Source organism: Anser brachyrhynchus (genome assembly GCF_964034855.1).
Source record: "Anser brachyrhynchus genome assembly, chromosome: 3".
Taxonomy (NCBI): domain Eukaryota; kingdom Metazoa; phylum Chordata; class Aves; order Anseriformes; family Anatidae; genus Anser; species Anser brachyrhynchus.
The window spans coordinates 33,432,601-33,452,944 of NC_137696.1; the positions used below are offsets into that span (position 1 = coordinate 33,432,601).

The 20,344-nt window shown below is 37.7% G+C and overlaps 1 protein-coding gene across 5 annotated transcripts in view; it reads left to right on the plus strand.

The window, feature by feature from the left end:
• Positions 1-20,344, plus strand: part of PRKCE (protein kinase C epsilon) — a 301,037-nt gene that overhangs the window by 277,487 nt on the left and 3,206 nt on the right. For 4 of the 5 annotated variants that reach the window (XM_080588243.1, XM_080588241.1, XM_080588245.1 and 1 more), the window contains exon 14: positions 3,468-3,614. In XM_080588243.1, coding sequence (XP_080444369.1) covers positions 3,468-3,614 — 147 coding nt within the window. Of the gene's footprint in view, positions 1-3,467; positions 3,615-11,128; positions 11,159-20,344 lie in introns of all 5 variants that reach the window. The other variant, XM_080588242.1, reaches the window with a different exon arrangement.

Here is a 20,344-nt window from a genome sequence, read left to right on the forward strand (position 1 = left end):
AACACCTGATTATGTGTGTAGTATGAGAGCTGTTGTAACTATGAGAAGGTATATGTTTGACAGGGGAAAGGGAGAAACAGATTTGATAGAGTCTTAGTGTGTTATCTCCTGTGTGCAAGTAGTGAGATGTCTAACTCTTAATGTCATACGTGTCATTCGTTAACCCCACACAAATGCAAACACAGAACTGGGCTGTAGGTGTATGCTCTGCATTTTTGTGAATGTAAGTATAAGGATGTTCAACACTAGTTTCTTTGCTATAATTTTTATGAGGCTGTTTTCCTGAGCCTACCTGTTAATAGTAGGCATCGTGGCTTATATTTTTCTGCAGTCCATTTTTTACATCTTTCTATCTAAAGTTTATCTTTAATGCCATTTTAAACCTTAAAAAGAGAGTTGAATCCATTAAATAGATTTGCACTATAATATGAGATTACTCCTCATTGGGCAAAATGTCTTGATTGGCATAAATTGATAGAGTTTAATGGAACTTTGCCAGTTTATGCCTTGAAAAGAATGCATTTCCTTACATTTAACAACCTGCTGCCTATGTAGCTATGGTGTGAAACATGTTTAAACCTTGTGCTCTGCATCTGATCCTTGTCCACATTCTGTTAAATGAAGAACAGGAAAAACAGAGGAAAGAAAGAGGCGTCTATGTATTTTACTGCTGAATGCTAGCAAGGGATTAGCTTTGGAACACTTCGTTTCCTCACATTGTGCTTTGAGACAGTTTCATTCTTTAGAAACTGTGTATTTTTACACTTCTCCAGGCAAGATGTAAGGAGATTTTAATAACATGACATTCTCATTATCAAGTAACAATGTTTCCTTATTTTCTGAAGAAACACTTTTCCCATTACTTCCAACAAAACACAAACAAGGATAATTCAACAGCTCAGTATTACAAGGCAGCAACAAGTAAGTGTTGCTTATCCCATGAAGTCCCAGGAATCTTACTAGACTTCTTTCTGTGAATTGACAGGAATTGCTATTTAAAATTCTTTCCTGTCTGGTAAAGAAAACAATTCTTCATTGAAATTAGGTCTGGGCTTCTTTGCAAGTGATGGAGGGAGGTTGTGTCTTCAGTGTGTGTTCCCTGCATATCCCGATGACACAGATCTCTGGGTACAGAGGCAGAACTGTTTTTAAGCACTGATGCTTATTTTAAGAAGCTAAGTTTTGGGAGCCTAGCAATCTTTAATTCAGGCCCCAAGTTACATGGCTATCTCAGCAACCTTTTGTCCTGTTGTCATTTAAGTTGGTCGGAGTTATCTTCAAAGGCCTCACTTTTTGTAAAAGGAGACTCCTGTCTTAGTATAGGCAGCACTTGTGGCTGTGGCCATAAGTGTTATAATAAGTATAATAAGCCCCATTGGCAACTGTCTCGTCAACACAGTACAGTTAACAGCTGTCTGTGCACTGACAGTAGCATCGTTGTTGATGCTGTTGATAAACAGGAAGTAAATGTCAGCTTATGCTTCAGAAATAGAAATAAGAGGTGAAAAAGAGCAATATTTATCACAGGGGATAGAATTTATGGAATTCAATGTTCACTTCAGAATTCTGAGATTACTGTATCATATTTGCATATGATAATTTTTTTTAATTGTTCTTAAAATTTGTTCTCCCTCATCGTCAACTTTCAGGTTCATGAAGTACAGTACTAAACTGTATTATCTAGTAATATTTTCATGTCCCAGGCTTCTTAAAAAGGACATGTTCTGATTTTTCCCTGCCTCCAGCTTAAAACAAAGATAGAACATGACGGATACTGGATCAGAGTTTACTTCTTTGCTACCTGGATTATGTGATACAAAAAGCATATTCTGTAGTTGCCATGTTCTGCTTCTGCAAAGTGTGTGGCTGCTGGTTCCTGGCCTGCTCTCTCGCAGTCACCAGAGGCTCCTGGAGGTGAAGTAAAGCAGAGGAATGTAGGAATGCATTTTGTGGTTTTCCAGGAGACCTCACCAAAGTGTAGTAATCCTTTCAAAACCTTTTTTTCTCCTGCCCATAGAAAATATGGCCTGTAATTTAGATATGACTTGCCCACTTGCAAAAAAAAACTTGCAGAACAGTTGAACGCTAGACCAAAGGGTCATCTTCTGAGTGGCATGCATATAGCAGGAACTACAGAAAGAATCATCTCACTGATATAAATTATATCTTTAAAATGATAGCAGTGGTATTCTCCTGTGGATAGTTGATCTAGCTATCTAAAACCATCTTAAGGGCTCCAGTAGCTACTTATGTAATAACTGCTATATTAAAGCAAGGGTGTGTTAGTGATTTTTTTTTTTGCTAAATTATTTTTTTCTACAGATGTGTAGAATAATGTAGTACTTAGGTTAAAAACTCGCTAAACATTCATCACATTTTGTTTCATTTGTATACTATAATTTTTTAAAAAAAATATAATAATGGCTGATTATGAAGTCATAGGAAAGTCTGAGGTAATTCTGTAGTGTGAGTGTGCATGTGTATAGAATAGCATTCATTCCTACTTGAATTGCAAGAATTCTGTGTCCACATGCACTAGGATATGAGTAGAGCAATTGCTAATAAAAGAAAGAAGAAATAATAGAGCAGAATCAGAAAAAAAAAATCAGTTGCCATTATTTGATGGTGGCAATGTCGTACACAAGTTTTGCTGAAAGGAATAGTAAGAGTTTAAAAATGAGAAGTTTAGAAATTTCCACAGACGAGATCAGTTAGTTCCAGTTGCTGTCACTGATTATCCTGTACTAAAGATTAAAGGGAAGGTGCAAGTAACGTCATGGTGCTTCACAAGGGAAGCTTTGTGCTGTTGCTGATCACTCCATGTATTTATTGAAATGTGTGGTAATGGCAGAACTCTGGTAACTCACATAGCTGAAGATGCTGTTCTCATTCATATGAGAATAAAATCCTAGAAGTGCATGAGGAATCGTGGGCCTTTCATGTACGCTTGAATGAAGTGTATCTATACGCAACCTACATATCTAAAGAAAATAAAAACCAGCAAGAATAATATGTAGCCCCTAACCCCAAAATTACTAGGTAAGGTAGCGCAAATGAGGTAAAATAAGAGTTATCCTAAGCATTTATTATAAACTCCCTCTGGAGGTTTTAATATTTTCTTTCTTTCCTTTAGTATTTTTGGCCAAAGCTGGAAGCAAAAATACGGAAAGAGAATCTCCTCCTATAGTACTTCTAGCCAGGTGGAATTAGGAGGTCTGAGAAATTAGTTGAAAGAGCTTCCTACAGGAAACTTGCACTTCGGTCCCTGAATCTTCTGGTTTGGCTGGAACCTCTGAAATTTGGAGAGGCCTCCTTGTTTCTCCTACAGGAAAAATAACCTTCTGAAAGGGGGCTGTCTCTAAAAAGTAGGCGTTAGGAATTGTAATGTCTAATTAAACTGTAAATGGTTTCCAGCCATTGTCATTCGTGTTTTAACTTCTTCCTCCTCTCCCTCCCCCACCCTGTAGTTCATGACAAAAAATCCAAATAAGCGACTTGGCTGTGTGGCATCACAAAACGGGGAAGACGCGATTAAGCAGCATCCGTTTTTCAAGGAAATTGACTGGGTTCTTCTAGAACAAAGGAAAATCAAGCCACCCTTCAAACCTCGGATTGTAAGTAGCAGTTTACATAACTTGCATAACTACATAACTAGTTCCTGCTTTTCTGAGGCTTGAAATACCTTGATGCAACATTTGGGGGTTTAAATAGCATAAAAAACAAGTGGAAAAGATTACCTTGTCAATTCTTCTGTGAAGGTAAGTGTCAAGAATAGATTCAGTGCACAGAAAGATGCCCATATTCAATCACATAAATCATGAGAAAGTTCAAGGCCCTGTTTTATTTATTTTCCTGTGCTCCCAAAGATACCTTGATCAGAAAAGACTTTGATTGGGTATATACTTTCGGTGCAAATCCTTCATTGCTGGTGGTCCATGGAGTTTGTAGTGAGAGACAAAGGAAAAGATTTCTGATTAACAGTATTTAACTGAAGATGCTTGAAAAAACAGTCTCCTGAGGGAAATAAATATACATCATGATCAGAGAAGTTGATTTATTTACATTTTGCTAAGTAATAATTAAGTATTTGTATTTGAAACTGACAGAAATACACAAATAGTGGTCCCACATGTAGATGCTACAAAAATACTTTTCTTAATCTTTTCTTCATCTGGATGAAAATACTCAAAAATGGTGCACTTACAGTTCACCAAATGTCAGTTCTTCAGATGAGAATATGTGCAGTAAATTTTGTACTTGAACAGTATCAGAGAATAATTTTATTACAAATCCTTTGAGATTGCCTTGCATCTTTTGACTTTGCACATTCCTAATAATAATGTTTGATTTGCCTGTAAATATGGTTATGGTACTTGTTTCTTTCTTTCTTTCTTTAGATAGTGAAGGTAATATTTTATTTTATTTTTTTTTAAAAAGGCAAAATGAAACTCAACACTGAATACTAACTTAAAGTTATAGATGAAAAAGCCCCCTCTGTCATTGCAGAATTAGTCTGTTAGATTTAATGCATTTACTTTAAGTTTGGCAAGATGCATTTCCCTGAGTTCCATGTGTAGGCAGTGAAAGTGGGGTTGCCTGTGCAGGGAACATCTGGAACAGGAGCCTGAAGTAATTCCTCTCAGTCTACTCTTGGATAAGTGTCTCTCTCTCTGTAGCTATGAAGGAAGAACCCAAAAGGACGGACAACTGGATGTGAAAGTTATCCCTAACAAATATCTTTCTAGGAGTAGTTTTGAGGAGTAAGATACAGTGTTATCATGGGAATATTTTAATATATTTCTTGGAGAACAGAAACCTTGTACTGCAGGAGCTACAGGCCCAGGGCAGCCTGAGCCAGCTCCTCTCCTGGAAAGGGTCCAGCCAGCTGGGCATGCCGGCTGTTTTACCCTGCTGCCCAGCTCTGCTCTGGAGGTGTGGCTGGATTGCACCTTGTGCCTGAGCTGATTTACAAATCTTTGCACTGCTGCGGGAAGTGTAAACCCAACATTAACCCCGCTAGTATCTATTTGAAGCCTGTTTAATACTCCGACTGCTGCTCTCCAGTCAAGTTCCTCAGAGAGCTCCAGACAGCCTTATTCATTGTTTAGCTGAGTTGCATGTGTTTAGCTCTTTTCCTGTTTTCATAAGAATTTGGCCTTTCATCTCATAATATTTTTTGTTGCTTTGCTCAGTATTTATCAGTGTTTTGGTAATACAGGTATCAACCAAAATGTACAATTTCAAATTAGTTTTCACTTAATGCCTACATCTAGTAAGTCTCAGATTCCTCACATCTTCATTGCCTGTTTTCCTTTGATGATCAGAGATGCACATTCACTTTAACAAGAGGTATTTTTATAAGGCCCTTGTTATTTTCATAGGTATTCTTGTTGTGGTAATTCTGAAAAGTCAGGAGGGATTTAGTATGTCAGACATTTTTATTCTTTGTCTTCTACCTTCTCAGTGCAGCTTCTATCTCGTTCTGGTAATTTCACTGCTATTATATTGTAAAGCCATTCCTATTTTATTCATATCTGCTATTATGTTCCTTTTCTACTTTTCTGTATCCTTTAATGATAAATTATTCGGGTATTTCAGTTTTAGTAGTGATTTCAGATTATTTCAGAGTAGTCCATTGTAAAATTTTAGTAACAGCTGTTTGCTCTTTAATAATTTTTGGGATGATTTTATACATCGTTATTTACACCTTTTTTTTTTTCATTTTTCTTCAGGCTGCTTCTATAATGTTGGATTTTTATACTATCTATTTCGATATTGTATATGTCAACTTTCTATATTCTACCAGATTTGATTTCTGCAGTCTAGTAGTTCTGTATGCTATCTATTTTCTTAACCCATTTTTATGGAGGTAAATTCGGATAGCATGTAGTCTGTGTTACAGGCATCCCTATTATTTTCATGTTTTCAGTCCTCTGTCTCTATGGTATCTATAACCCTGGTGGCCTGGTCCTTTCAATTTTACTAATAACTTTTCTACACTTTGAAAGGGCATACATTATATGGTTACACTATGTTTGTGATTCATCAGCTGGTTTTGTACCAGCTCTGTAAATTTTGCAACAGTTTGAATTTTGTTGTATAGAAATCTTTGAGGAAGATCATACCAAAGTTTTTGCTTGTCCTCTTAACATTTCTTGATTTATTAGTAGGAAATTAAGGTGTGATATATGTCTAGCCTGGACAGAAAGGTCACACAAATATAAATATTAATTATGCGACTTCAGAAATTGTAAAGGATTCTACAGAAGTAAATTTGAATGTCTTTATAAATGCTGAAAAGGTGATTTTGGATATTTGGCAATCTAGAAGATATTGCACTCACTTTGAAAAAATGCCCCCTCCTCCAACCCCCCACCCCCCCCCCCCAAAAAAAAAGTGAAGAAGTTCAAAGCTAATTAAATAAATTGTACTTTAAAATCTACATAGATGGTTCCTCTCTAAATTCAATTGTGGGAGTAGCAATGAGATTCAGTGATTTGGATTAACAATTGCAACAGTTCCGTAGCTATGGATTAACTGTGGAATAAACACAAGAAATGCCGTGTTTGGAATGTTTTGGGAGTTTTAACATCTTTCAATATTGACAAAGGGCTGTTGATTATCTAAAAGTGATTTATAATTATAAAAGAGGATACAAAAAATGTATTTAATCTTATATTCAGGAGAGCCTAGGTCTGTGGAAATAGCTATGAGAAGAGAGGCCAGATTAGTCAGAAAATAGACATTTCTTGCATGAGTGTATACACGTGTAGGAAAGAAAGCATACAATGCATATATAATCATTTGTGCATTCAAACTGGGATTTGCATGCACATGTAAAAATTTACTCATGCAAGAATGCATATGTTTATACAGGTATTCATCTATTTTCTGACCAACATTTAAGATGACTAACGGGGGAAATTTATAATTACTGTGTCATATACACTTTAAAAAAATTAAAACATAGAGTCTTTTCAAATGGGCTCTGGACAATGTAAAACCCTGAAAGTAAACAATTAAAGCCATTAGGGAAAATGGTCAAACACTGAGGTCCCATCAGGCAATTGAATAACCTGCCAAGGGAGGTCATGGAGATGCCAGGGCGGAAACAAACATTGCTTCAGTTCTGCCTCGTTACTCTACTGATCCCAAAAATGCATGGGTTCTATAGTTAGCACAATAGTCTTTCCCTTCTTTTACTTCTAATCCTTGCTCTGCCAAAATAGGTTTTCTGAGGAGCTATATTACATGTTACTGTAAACCTGTGCTTCTCCATAGTTCAGGTATGTCTCTTCAGCTTTGCCAGCCTGAAATTTCTATTTTTCAAGGGGATTTGGAAGAAATACCACATGGCTATTTCTTAGTCAGACTTTTGAGGGTTATTTTTAAATCTCATTCATGCTGTCGATGTATTCAAATACATTCCTCACTATAACAGAAATATACCATTGATATCCTTCTAGTTTGGGAATGATATGTTGATTCTAATGATGCTCTGGAAGCTGAAATTTCTTTCCTAACTGTCTTCAGCCTTGGAATGAAAATTACTGAAGTCCAAAAGGTCCTTGAAAATCTGACTGTGTTTTCTGAAGGCTTGCAAGAGAGCCCAGGACAGGGCACTCAAACAAATGGTTAGATTGCTAAGCAGAGACAGAAGTGAAACACCAGGTTGTGCTAGGTAGTAGAGACAATGGAAAAAGATTTGATGGCCCCAAAACCAGCTGTGAAGGATCTTTGGCTGCTGCTTCACCGTGCTAACTTGGAAAAGAGAACATGAAGAAGTGAAAATGCAATATACTGTGATGCCTATTATGTACCAGCTGTTCTTTTCATAAATACAGAACTATGAGATTTTACACTGGTAAAATTAATTTATTTTTTTTATATATATTATAGTTTATTATACCGAGGATTTCTCCCATGTGGAGCTATTACAAAGGTTAAGCTACTATAGAAAAAGTAACAGCTCTGGGGCATGTATGTTAGAAATCAAGCAGACATTTGAACAGATATGAAGAGGATATTTATTACATCTGAGCTCCAGTGACTTTGACGGTATCTTTTGCAGATCGTTTCCTCTGTTCTTAAAACCTAATTCTTAGTCTTCACAGACTGTCTGGAAATTTTCTTAATAATAATATTCTTACCTGCTGCTTTAAATATAGACATGGATTTGTAATTACATATGGAAGAAATAAGTATAGTTTTAATACAAAAAGATATCAATTCTCCAAAGTAATTATTACAAGATAGAACTCTCTTTAAGGCACTTTTTTCCTATGTTGAGATATTTTGGGGTCATAAATTTCCCTGGAATTATTTTAATTCAGAGAACAAAATTCCCAAATCACTAGCCATAACACCAGGCTATGGTTTCCAACATAATTTGTTGCCCAAGAACCACAAAGGCCTTGATAGTATTCAGTGATTCTCTGCTCTGCGTCCCTCTTTGTTTCTATGGCTCTGCTCCTGGCTTGGTTAAATCGGATTATCTCCCTTTTCAAAGCACATTTGCCATATTACTAATGAAAACAAGGGTGCCTTTGATTAATTTCTTACCAGAGTCACTGATATTGTGGTAAGTGTGGTAGCTCTTGTGTAGCAACATGCTGGGATGATTTAGTCTATCCCATAACAAATAATAAAACATGCATTAAAAACAATGGGTGAAACAGATTATTGCTTCACCTTGAATGTGTTTATAAAATTTTATTGTCCCATGTTGTTACTCAATGGAAAAGCTTGTATTTGAAACAGTGAGGCAAAAGTGTATTTCGACATATTTTGTTTTTTCCTTAGTCTTCTCCATATAATTTTAGATCTCCTGCAAGAAATTCTGTTTTATTGTGCCTGGACGGCTGCACAGGCTGAACTTCTGGCTTGTTGACATGCCACTAACATCAGCAAGGGAAGCTCACAAAGAGGTTTGCACAGGTGCCTACAGGTTGATACTAATATCCCAGACCCACTTGCCACGGATATAGGAATGCTACTGCCCCAAATTTGTCACTCATTTGTCTTCATGTGAGCCTCAGTTTCTTCTTGTGTTTTTGTTTGTTTGTTTGTTTGCTTAGAATGAGACCAGCACAATAAAATTACTCTCATGTTTTTTACACTGTTGGTCACAATGGCTCAGTGTGCTGTGAGGAACCATGAGGCTGTGGGAAGCTGTTAAGACACTGGGCTGCAATGACGGTCTCAGCACCTGCCCACTCCTGTCCTTTCAGGCTGTTTTCTCTGCCAACCCTTGAAACACATGCATGCAAGCAATAAGACTTGTCCTTTTTGTCTATCCTGTTGTAAATATCAGAGTTGGGAAAATTTGAGACTTTGACTAAGCCATCCTTGAGATGAAAAAGCTGAAGAACTTTGAACCAGAAGGGAATACAAAGGCTGGTAAAACAGATGTTTGCCATATGTATTTCTTTTTAGCAATTAAGCCAAAGTTTCATCTCTAATGGTTTTATCAGTGCCTGTGGCAATCCATTCTTAGTGTGGCTGTATGAAGATAAAGTTAACAAAATAATTGCATTACGATGATTCACTGTGAACACAGCTTTCACAGAACAGTACATTATTTTAATTTTCTCTGTGCATTCACAACTTCTTGGTTTTACATTTTAAAAACTCGCTTTCTTCAAGAGCATTAGAGAGAAAATGGCCAAGATGGTCTATTGCAGAATTTTATCTTGCAGTATGAAGTCTGCTGCTGCCAAATGGGCTCATTTAGTTCATCTAATCTGCCTCTCTTCATTTTGCAGACTCTTCCATTCCTGCCATTGTGTCACTGAGAATGTTTTCTGAACATTTGTACATAATTTCGTCAGTTCTGACTTCTTAGGGGTAGAAGATTGGTTTAGCAACTAAAACCAGAGATCTGAGAAGTGCAAGATACATAAGTTCTGCTAACAGCTTTTCTAGAAACTCATGGCATGACCCAGGATTCATCACCTAACCCTTTCATGCCTCAGTTTCCACTGTCTGGTAATAGTATCTCAGCATGCTTAATGCAAAGTTCAGTGACAGTGAAGAAATATGACTGAGAAGTGTTAAAATCCAAATGCTCCTGATCAGCCAGGATTTAAATTGACCGAACGTGTGGCACTTCCCTTGGAAGAGTGTTCTATGCTATACCAGACCTCAGTGTTAGCAGATTGCATCTTGATCTTCAGTCTCAAATTTCCTTCAGTAATCTGCATGTCTCTTATCTCCTGTAACCCTAAGATAACCATAATCTGTTATTGAAATCCCTCCCCCCTTAGTTATCACTATCTGAGCCACGCTGTCTGTATGCAGTTTCCTCGTGAACCTAAACTCCCTTGTTAAGTCTTGACTTAAGGATGCCAGCAATGTGTCCTCTTTCAATTTTGTGCTGCAGCAAAGGTTTGAAAATCAGCCCCCTAAACCAAATTCTAGGGTCAGCAAAAGATTGTGATACAACTGGAGTCAGTGAGCACTGGTAATTTTCTTTTCCCTCTCCCCCAAATGAGTGAAAAACTGGCAAAATTTAAGCAGCCCTTCCTTGATGACTTATGACTAGCCAGATGCCTGCAGTGCTTGAAAATTGGGTAATAAATGGCAAATACAAATCAGCTGGCCTATTTGCACAGGCAAGCAGGCAGAAGCCATACCTGCCTAAATAGGTAGGTGCCTCACTGAATGGCTCCCAAAAATGTGCTCAATGAGACAGGTGTGTGTTTAAATTGCTGCAGCAGCTGTCTGCTGACTGTGAGATATGGCTGGAATCCTTAAAGAGGGACCGCGTTTCTGGAGAAAACTTCCAAATACGTTAGCCTGAAACATGACTCTTATAAATCTTCCCATGTTTTCCGATCTGTTTTCATACATGACTGCTAACAGGCAAAGATATTTTTTATTTTTTAGCAAGGGATTTTTAACCTGCTGTTTGGGAAGTCGTGTTACTGTTTTTGTGGGGTTTTTTTGGCACACCTCTGTTTTTGGTGGCAGTGGGTTGTATTGTCATAAGTGCAGAATTATGACTTTACCTTTACACTGTGGGGAAGAAGCCCTGTAAAATGCAGTATCTTTCAGTAGCACCAAATGGAACATAGGAAATTACAGGCCAAGTAAATTTCTTTTTGTATAAATGTTCTCTCTTTTCAAGTTTGCTTCAGTGTGAATGTCCCTCTTTAAGGTAAGGCCTTCAATATGGGGAAAATGTCAAGGTAGGTCAATTTTTAGGCCTGATAACCTTGAGGTGTCCCTTCAGTTCCATAATATATTTCCATACGGTCATCAGTGCATGGCAATGAGCATTTAGCAGATGGGCACGCAAGGGGCTATACTGCATGCTTCTGCATGAAGTGTTACCGCTTAGACAAAACACCGGGGAGGGATCCTGAGACCTCAGACAATCATATACCATTGTTAAACATTGCACATTATGTATTCCCCACTTCCCTGCAGGTGTCTCAGGCACAGGAAAACAGTAGGCTTTCTTCTGAGAGTGACGCTGGCGATTAACACTGGTGTACAAAGAACGGTTAGAAATAGGGAAGATTTTATATTTTTCAGAACTGCTAACATAAATTCTTTAGAAAAACTAAAGAAGAATGGATGTGGGTTGCCAGGACTTAGCCTTTTCATAGCAAACAGCCATAACTGCTGGAGTCCAACACTTTTTTTGCACGCTGACCCTGCCACAGGGTATTGTTAGAACGTTTAATGTGAGCTGTTTCCTAAAAGTACCAATTTCCTGCTACTGGTTCAAGTGTTAGCCACTTTGCTACTGACAGAGAAACATTGGCTGTTGATGGGTGATGAAGTTCATCATCTCAGTTTAGCTAGCAATAGGCAAACATGAGCAATGGTACCACAACTGCCGGCAGTGGAGCTTGTAGCAGTGGGCCTAGTAGGGCAGTTGGGAAGGGCAGGGCAGAGAAGTCTGGCCCACTTCTGCCTCTTCCCTCAACAAAGTAAAGACCTTGGTTTCCAAAGCACTTTGAATAGTTTGGATCTTTGCACAACTACTAAATACTCTCAGGATGTAAGTATATACCTTTTGAGGAGCTTATGTCCAGCTTGTATCACAAGCTAAAGACATCAAGAGTAAGTGAGCTGGTATTTTTAAGGGATTTCAGCATTGTTTGCTCAGATTAACAAGGTTCTGTTTTTCCAGAATTTGTTCATCTGGTTCGTCTTATTTTTTGTTTCTTATTCTCTTCAGCATCAGTGCCTGCAGCAGCTGTTTTTTAGCTGTGATTATCATAACAGTAGAATAACAGGAGTTTGAAAGCTACTGCAGGTTCCCAAATATTTATAAGTTAAACAACTTTTTATTATGCTTCTTTTGATTCTGTACTGGGGATCCAGCAGTATTTGTTTGGGTTTGCTGAGTCCTTGTCTTATAACGCTAAAACCCTTTCATACTGAATAATTAAGTTCATTTAACCAGCTGTTAAATACACATTTTTAAGTGTTGCCCATTGGGATGGAGTGAAAGCAGCCAGAGTGTTTCTGCTTTCCTTTTGGTCTTCCCCAGAATAAGGCAGATTCTGTTTCACTTTTTGGCTGCTTTAGTCTCTGTTGCTATTTTCAGAAAATAAAACATTAAGTGAAATTGTATTATCATAGCTACTTACAGTACATTCTTAAGCATTCAAACAGAAGCATTTTATTTTTATATTAATATAATAGTAAACAATATTCCTGGGTTGGGCCTGTTTCTGTTGTCCTTGAAAGCTAATGGTAAAACACGAGGTAATTTAAGAAGCAGTGGAATCTGGCTCTTCGTCAGACTGTAGAGAGGAATTTATCAGAAAAAAATTGTAGACTTGTCTAAGACTGACAATCCATGACTTGTCCCATTCACAACTGAAGTCTGATGAACATGGAGTATATGAAGAGCTTTAGCTTTGGGTTTATTTCTCGTGCAGAACCTTTTGTTTTAGCTAATGCAAGCATAAAGTTAACAAAGGTAGCTTAGTGGGCTGTTCATCTGAAATGGGCAGCAAAAATTTGTTGATGTACATGCTTACAGCTCAGAATCGTAGTGCAAAACGTAATTGCATTGGCATATGCAGATGCAGATGGTGTACTGAAGCAGCTTATCATAAAAAGCAGGACGGAAGGCATTTTGAAATGGCAAGGAATCCTAGCACTTCAATAACTGCTGCTTTCCTGTTGTTATGCTGTTGTGTTGTTACAAGGGAGCTTGTTACTTGTCTGTAACACAGACCTTGTACTGATCCTCCCAACAGCATCCTCCAGGAGTCATACACTTAAATTATGCAGCACAGGGGGAACGCTCAGTCTAGATATTTACCGAATGCTTAAGTGGAGATCTTGTTGCTTGATTTGCAGGTGTTTTAGCATGTGGCAGATGCACCTGCCTGACTACTGTAATAACGATGGCTAAAATACAATTTCAGGAGCACACAACTAAAAATGGACTATCTTGGATATGTGCCATGATGTAAGAGGGGAGGTGACATTCAGTGATCATGACCTTAGAACAGCTGAGGGATACCAGTGGAAGCTTGCCAATAAGATGTGAATTAGAGAGGCACCCATATAAAACCTGCTCTGCAGAGTGGATCGTAAAATCTACAACAGGAATTGTATTGTGCAGATGAAGGGCATTTGAACACAGTTCCATTTCTTTCTCTTCTCCTATTCTTTCCCAATCCCACAAAGAAAATATTTTCCTATGTAGCTGAACCCTCTAAAAGCTTACCATAAGGAAAAAATATGGCATAGAAACCCAAAAGATAGCAGTTTTCCTCTGCAACTTTCTTCACTCTAAAAAAGACATATATTTTACCATAGCATATCTTTTGTGTGGTAGTTATGTCAAGATTAAGTCCTATGGAAACAAGCTCGGATAAGATGGACAAGATGCATCTTGGTGGTAAAGGACTAACCATGGGCAGGAAAATATAGTGCTGGCCTCCCCTGCAGCTCCTGTGAATTGTGCCTCCATTGGTGTTTTGCACAGAGGCAAGTGTTGTGCTTTAGCAATCAGGCTATGAGCAGAACAGGTTACATATATATGTAGTGCTGCATGCTCAGCTGTGCAAAAACCCAAGTATAGCCATAGGGAACAATGGTTTTACAGCACCTTCTTCTGGGTGAGGTTCATTGCCCAGACTGTGAGCACAGGCTGATTGTCAGCGAACTTGCAGAGCTTTGGTTTTGTTTGCTTTGCTGTTTGTTTTGCTGTTGTGTTGTGGGGGTGTAGAATAGCAGAAGGGCTTTGCAGAAGTCAAACAGTAAGGCTGGCATCCTGGCCACGTAATCATTAAATGTTTGTATCCCCTGATTGTTTAGGTTGTTCTTCCTTCCTACCTGACCCATTTTACATTCCTAGGAAAGATACATACTGTTTCAGTACAAAGGTGGTTTCAGTTTACTGGATCACAAACAATTCCTTTTAAAATTCATAGTTCTGTGAATTAGGTTGGTGTTTATTAAATTTCTGTATATTTTGATAACAGATTTGATTACAGCCTGCATAGGTTGCCATGCTTTTCAAAATATGGTTTCACTATCTATTAAAATCTTTATTGAATATCTTTTTAAATCAATTTCTTTCTCTTAATTTGGTGTCCTTCACATCTAATGAAAGAATAAATAACCTAAGAGCACAAAATTTCAGCCTCCACTTGGAAGTAATGAATGTTGGTATACTTGTAAAAACTACATGGATTCAAAACCCTTGTTATCGTCATAGCCTTTAGTTGATGCACTGCAGTTTATGTTTGATCCATTGTAACTCTTCCTCGGGTGACTAGAGCAATTAATATACTGAAAAAAATACAAACTTGTAAAGTACTCTGATAACTTATGTTTCATATGTTCTGGAATAAGATATTCCAGGAAATGCTTATAATACTGGTACAGCCTCTCTGTGCATGCAAACACTGAGAAGAGGTATCAGCGTGATAAATAGAAAGACGAGCCTGAAGTATTTCGCTTCTCAGTCCGTTTCTTTCACAGTATTCATTACTGAATTTCTGTACACACACAGTGAGTTATGTGTGAAAGTGAGTGCTCATTACAGTTGTTCTCGACTCATTAGATACTACTGCACCTTTATGAAGAGAGATCCACTCATTGGTGCAAAGTGATCTCTGCCTGTGTTGCGGTTTTTCTTATCACAATAGAGAGAGGTGAATGAGAGGATGGTGATATGTGAGGTTAGCCACATAACCTTGTGCTTCAAACCGGTTTGTTTGATGTCTTTAGTTTCCATTTGTCTTGAACAAAATATTCTGAAAATCTTGTCAGGAACAAGGTAAATACAAAACACTCAAATGCTCATCATCCCAATCTAAGTATTCTTGATAATATTGGGTTGAACCTGGGAACCATTTATTTCTTATTGAAGCAAAATTCTGGGTAAAATTAAATGATACTGTCTAACTCCTGCAACTCTTGCTGCATATCCTGTTCATGCTGCATTGCTGTCCCATGCCCCTGCAACTGCACACCAAAAGCTGTAGCAGCTTCCTGCCCTGATTTAACGTTCCTGTGGTGTGTTTGATATGCTGCTGATACCACCATGTACAGCTCTGGAAGGGCTCTCCGATGAAGCTCCCCAAAAGAATGACAAACTCCAGAATTTCACTGTGAGCTTGAAAATATATGATGAGGAGTCAAGTGCCGCTGTTGATAGAAAACGGCAGTGGAGTAAAGTTAAAATGTTTCATTCAGTGATATGGAAGGTCCGATCTGTATCTGCACTACAGTGCTGACAGTATCTCAGACTGAAAATCATGACCTTTGTACATGTTTTGTGTCAAAAGGTCCACTTACTGAAAAATATAACAAAGTTTTTCTAGTAACACATTAGTTTGTTATTATAATGATCATTCCTGGCCTCACCCAGCCAGTATTAGCTGTCTGTTCTGGATTAGCTCCTCATTCTACTAAACTGAACAGAAACCTATTAATTGCTTTAAAGAGGATTCCTACAGTTATACTTAAACAGCATCATGTGAATTTATATTTTAGTCTGATTTTGCTACAAAAATAAGATTTTGTGGCACTATTGTTTTCTAGTCCCCACCTCCATCTTTCTTTCATCTGGTCTGAATAGCCTTTGAACCTGCTAGACAATTCCCACCCAGTTTAGGGGAGTCACTGAGTTTTCAAAACAATAGTAAGAGTTTCAGTGATTTTCTGAAAATGAAACAAAAAGAAATAATGAAGTAGAGACAGATGCTTCTTAATGCCTCCAAGCTGTAGAATTAATTTAATCCTTGTTAGGCATCAGAATCCACCGAGCCTCTTGGCCTCACAGCACAACTGAGGAGGTGCCCAAGCTTTGCCAAGTTCCCTGGTTTGGACCACCCTCTGCCAAGTGCCTTCTTGCAAGGAGTTCTATGGAGTTTCAGTTCCAGTGGCTCCTCTCATTCATGTTTGCTTCAGAAGTGTAATGAAATTAATGCCAAGTTCCAACCTTCTTAATGTGTTTTCGGTGATAAGAACATCAACTTGGATTTCTTTCTTCTCTGTTGCAATTCATATAGTATCTTTTAGTAGTCATTAACAGTCAAGGATGGTAATCCTTGACTTTTTAGGCATGTTTTGGAGTTGTTGTTGTTGGGTTGTTTGTTTTTTTAACTTGAGTCTGTGACTGCAGGTAGAAAATTAACTTTTCATTGAAATGGTGGAGAACACTAACCATTGTTTGATGTGTGCTTATTAATAGCATATGAAGTTCCTTTTAGTCTTTTAATAATTACATGAAGAGATTTAAGAAAAAAAAAAAAGGATTTTTGCTCATAAAATTACATTCTTTGTCCAAATCTGTACTGGCCAACTGTGAAAGCTGATTAAATGGTGTTTTATGAAGAGAGCCTCTTAAAAGTTCCAGTACCTTTGGCTCTTTGAACAGAAGTTGTAATCTGAGAATAGAATAAAACATGACTTTTATTTTAAAATGTCATCTTTGGTGAGATTATGTTAATGTGATGAGGCCATGTTAGTATTTATTAATTCAAGATGTTCTATTCCTGTGGCAGAAGTGTTTGATCTGAACAGATAGTATCAGCCATGTGAAGCAGGCTCATCATATCTACCAGGATAAGCAGGTCACACGCTAGGTCAGTGCTTAGATGGGAGACCTATGAAGCGTTCATGCTGCTGGAGGAAAAAAATAATAAGTGATCAACTAGCTGGCACATTTCCTGCACAAGAGTTAGTGAGTCACTATTCCTTCTCACTAGCAGAGACATTGTACTGGTGGAGAAGCCATCTTTCATATGGGGTATAAAATTGGAGTCATATCATTTGTAGTCATTAAAAGTGCCATGGTGCTGCTGCTGCTCTTTGTCAAATAGAGAGTGATTGCCTACATGCTGCCTGCAGTAAGGCAGTTTCAGTGCAGCATGGAATTTGGCACCCACTGTTGAAAGCAGTTGGGAAGTTGCAGTGCCCCTGCCCTCGTTTAACACTGACACATGCTGAACACAAGTTGTTTGGGTAGCGACAAAAAAAGGAATCTGAAGTCAAATCAAGTTTTTTTTGTGTTTGAGTGGACAGCCTGGAGGGGGAGGGAGAAGGGTGTCTTTTTTTCCTAGTAACCACAGTTTCTTCCGTCTTCTGAAATGAGAAGTCTGGAAAACTGTTTGAAAACATGAAAATAACATGTCCCAAAGTCTCAGAAGCTTTAGGCTAAATAAACAGAACCCTACCCATTTACTTACTGCTTTGTTAGTGATGCATTTGCCAGCCAGTCTACAGATTTTTCTGCTTTTCTTCATGATTTAGTTTTTTGTTTGTTTGTTTGTTTTTAATATTCAAAGTTGGATAATAAACACAGTCTGTTTTCCTTGTATTACTCTCCTTACCTTGCAGATCATCTTTCTTTTCTCAGCTTCTCTGCTAGGGGACAGCCACAGCCCTTCATACCTTCATGCTGAGCCTTCATGCTACAACTATATTTTGGTCATGCTGTTGACCTACAGAGTATTCACAGAGCAAGTACATTAAAATAGCAATAGTAGCAGAAATGTGGCCAGACCTGTTCTGTATTATGAGATGCTGCCTTGCAAAATAGCCATAGCTTCAGGAAGAAACTGACTAAGTTGCTAAGGAGGATTTCTCAAATAAATCTTTCTGTTGAAAAGAGGCACTTGTTATGACCTCTACCTTTTGAATTTTATGGCTTAATCCATTCACTTTTGTGCCCTGTGGTTTATTTAATCTCACTTGATCAATTGGTTAGTTAGAGGCTTGCTAGCATATCCTTGCAATCTCAGGTTGCTCCATACTTGGCCTGTTAATAAACTGGGTGATTTATATCTATGCTTCCAAAAAGACAGGGGATTTCTTCCAAGTCTAAGAAAGTTAAAACTTTTATCTTTTTCTTGAAGGCAGACTTGAAGAAATGCTAGGCTTTCAAATCTAAGTGAATACCTTTCTTCGTTGTTTCAGAAGTGTTTGGGATTCACAGTTCTATTGTAAGTTCAATTATTTGTAATCAATGGGATTTAGTTTTTTTTCAGAAGTATTCATCCTCACTCCTTTGACCTAACACCGTTACAAATCTCAGCAATGGTTTTCTGGAAAAAAGTAGCTATTACAGGGTCTGAAGAGTTTACCATCTTATTCTTTTAGATTCCGAAAGCAAATAACACTTTTCCAAATATGTTCAGTATGAAAAGCTGAAAACTATTTGGCATGCATTTGTTCTCAGCTAGTGTGGAGCTTATTTGCCCTGGATAGCTAGTGGTATAAGCATGTGTCAGTATAGGTAGGTTTCTCCTGAACATAGCTATAGTTCTGATTTTGAATTCTGCTTTCTACAAATGTTCACTTACCTCCTTCTGCTTTAGTGACCATTCTTGTAGCAAATTCATTGTATGTGTGAAAATACTACGGTGGGACATGGGAAAAAGGAATAATATAGACATAGTTAAAATGTAATATATTTCAAAATTCCTGTGGAATTTCATTCTTATTTTGCAGTATTTGCCCAAATGACTAGGAAAAAAAAGCCAAAGCCCTGATCTGTGTCCCTTACTCTTTATGCAGTTTAGAATGTATGGGTCACATATGCTTTATGTGCAGTCTTTCTGTACAAAGCAATTACAAATGTAAACAATATAAACATATATAACCATATACATATATGGTTATATATAGTTTGTTAACTCCATATTCCTTTCCTTTTAGTGAAATTCTGTAGATAGAGAATGTATATTTTTGGTTACTTAAAAAGTACTTTGTACTTAAAAAAATACTTGGTTTACAACTGACAGAGTCTCTTGCATTTCTATAGACCTTTTTTCTGCATCTATAAAGTTAGTTGTTATAGTTGTATATAGTTGTTATATTTTTAATGCCTTAGTGGAGCTGATGAAGAAAATACAGTAATATATATATGTGTATATATATATACGTATTATATAGCAAAATGTATCTGCATTGAGAGAAGGCCTGTAATCCATTTAGAATTCATCAATGTACTTATTTATGATGTACCACTTCATGAGTTTATCATTTAACTTTGCAAGTCAAATAGCCATTGTATTTCTGGTATCATATTTAGCCCAAATGTGCAGGATGGATACAAAGACTTTTTTTAGAGTGCCAGCGTGCCTCCATTAAGTTTCAGAGAAAAGAGAGACAAAAAAGGAGAAAGGAAAATGTTTATTCCAATTCCCTGAACCTGTACGAGTCTGAAATACGCTGCTAACGTGGAAAGCACAAACTGTGCAGGTGTCAGGAGAATGGCCTTGAGGAACATTTTCCCCTGTATCCTGCTGTTCTTTACACCTAAGTGGTTACAGATAGTCACTGTCATGAGCGCCCTAAGGAAAATGAGCTGGCCTTCTCAATTCTGTCTCTAGTTAATACATTTTATCAGAACCAGAACATGTACAATTGCACCTTGTTAGGCCAACTTCACTGAAAGACTGAGGTGCTTTAGTCTTCAGCGGAGAAGTCCTGGTGCCATTGAAACGAAGGAGAGCTCCAAGATGGATTTCTCTGGAGCCAGACTTTCACACTTTGCCATTCTGCTCTGAATGATATTGGGCTGCATTAAGAAATCTGAGTTGCCAACGTTGAGTTCAAGGATTTTGGACTGAGATCTGGTGTGATCTAATTTTAAAGCCAGGTGTAGACAGATGCAAAGAAACAGCTTAGAGTTGAAACAGTAGGGTATATTGTGGGGAAATCAAATTCACTCTGTGCCTCTCAAATGAGAAATTGTTATGTTCAAATCTAAGATGAAACTGCCATACCACCTACTATGCCAAAGCCTTTAAGTTAGTCCTGATCTCAGCTTCCTGCTTTATCATCATACTGCTATTCCTTCGCCTGTCAGAGACCAGCGAGTCTCTGGGAATTCATTTATAGTACTGCTTCT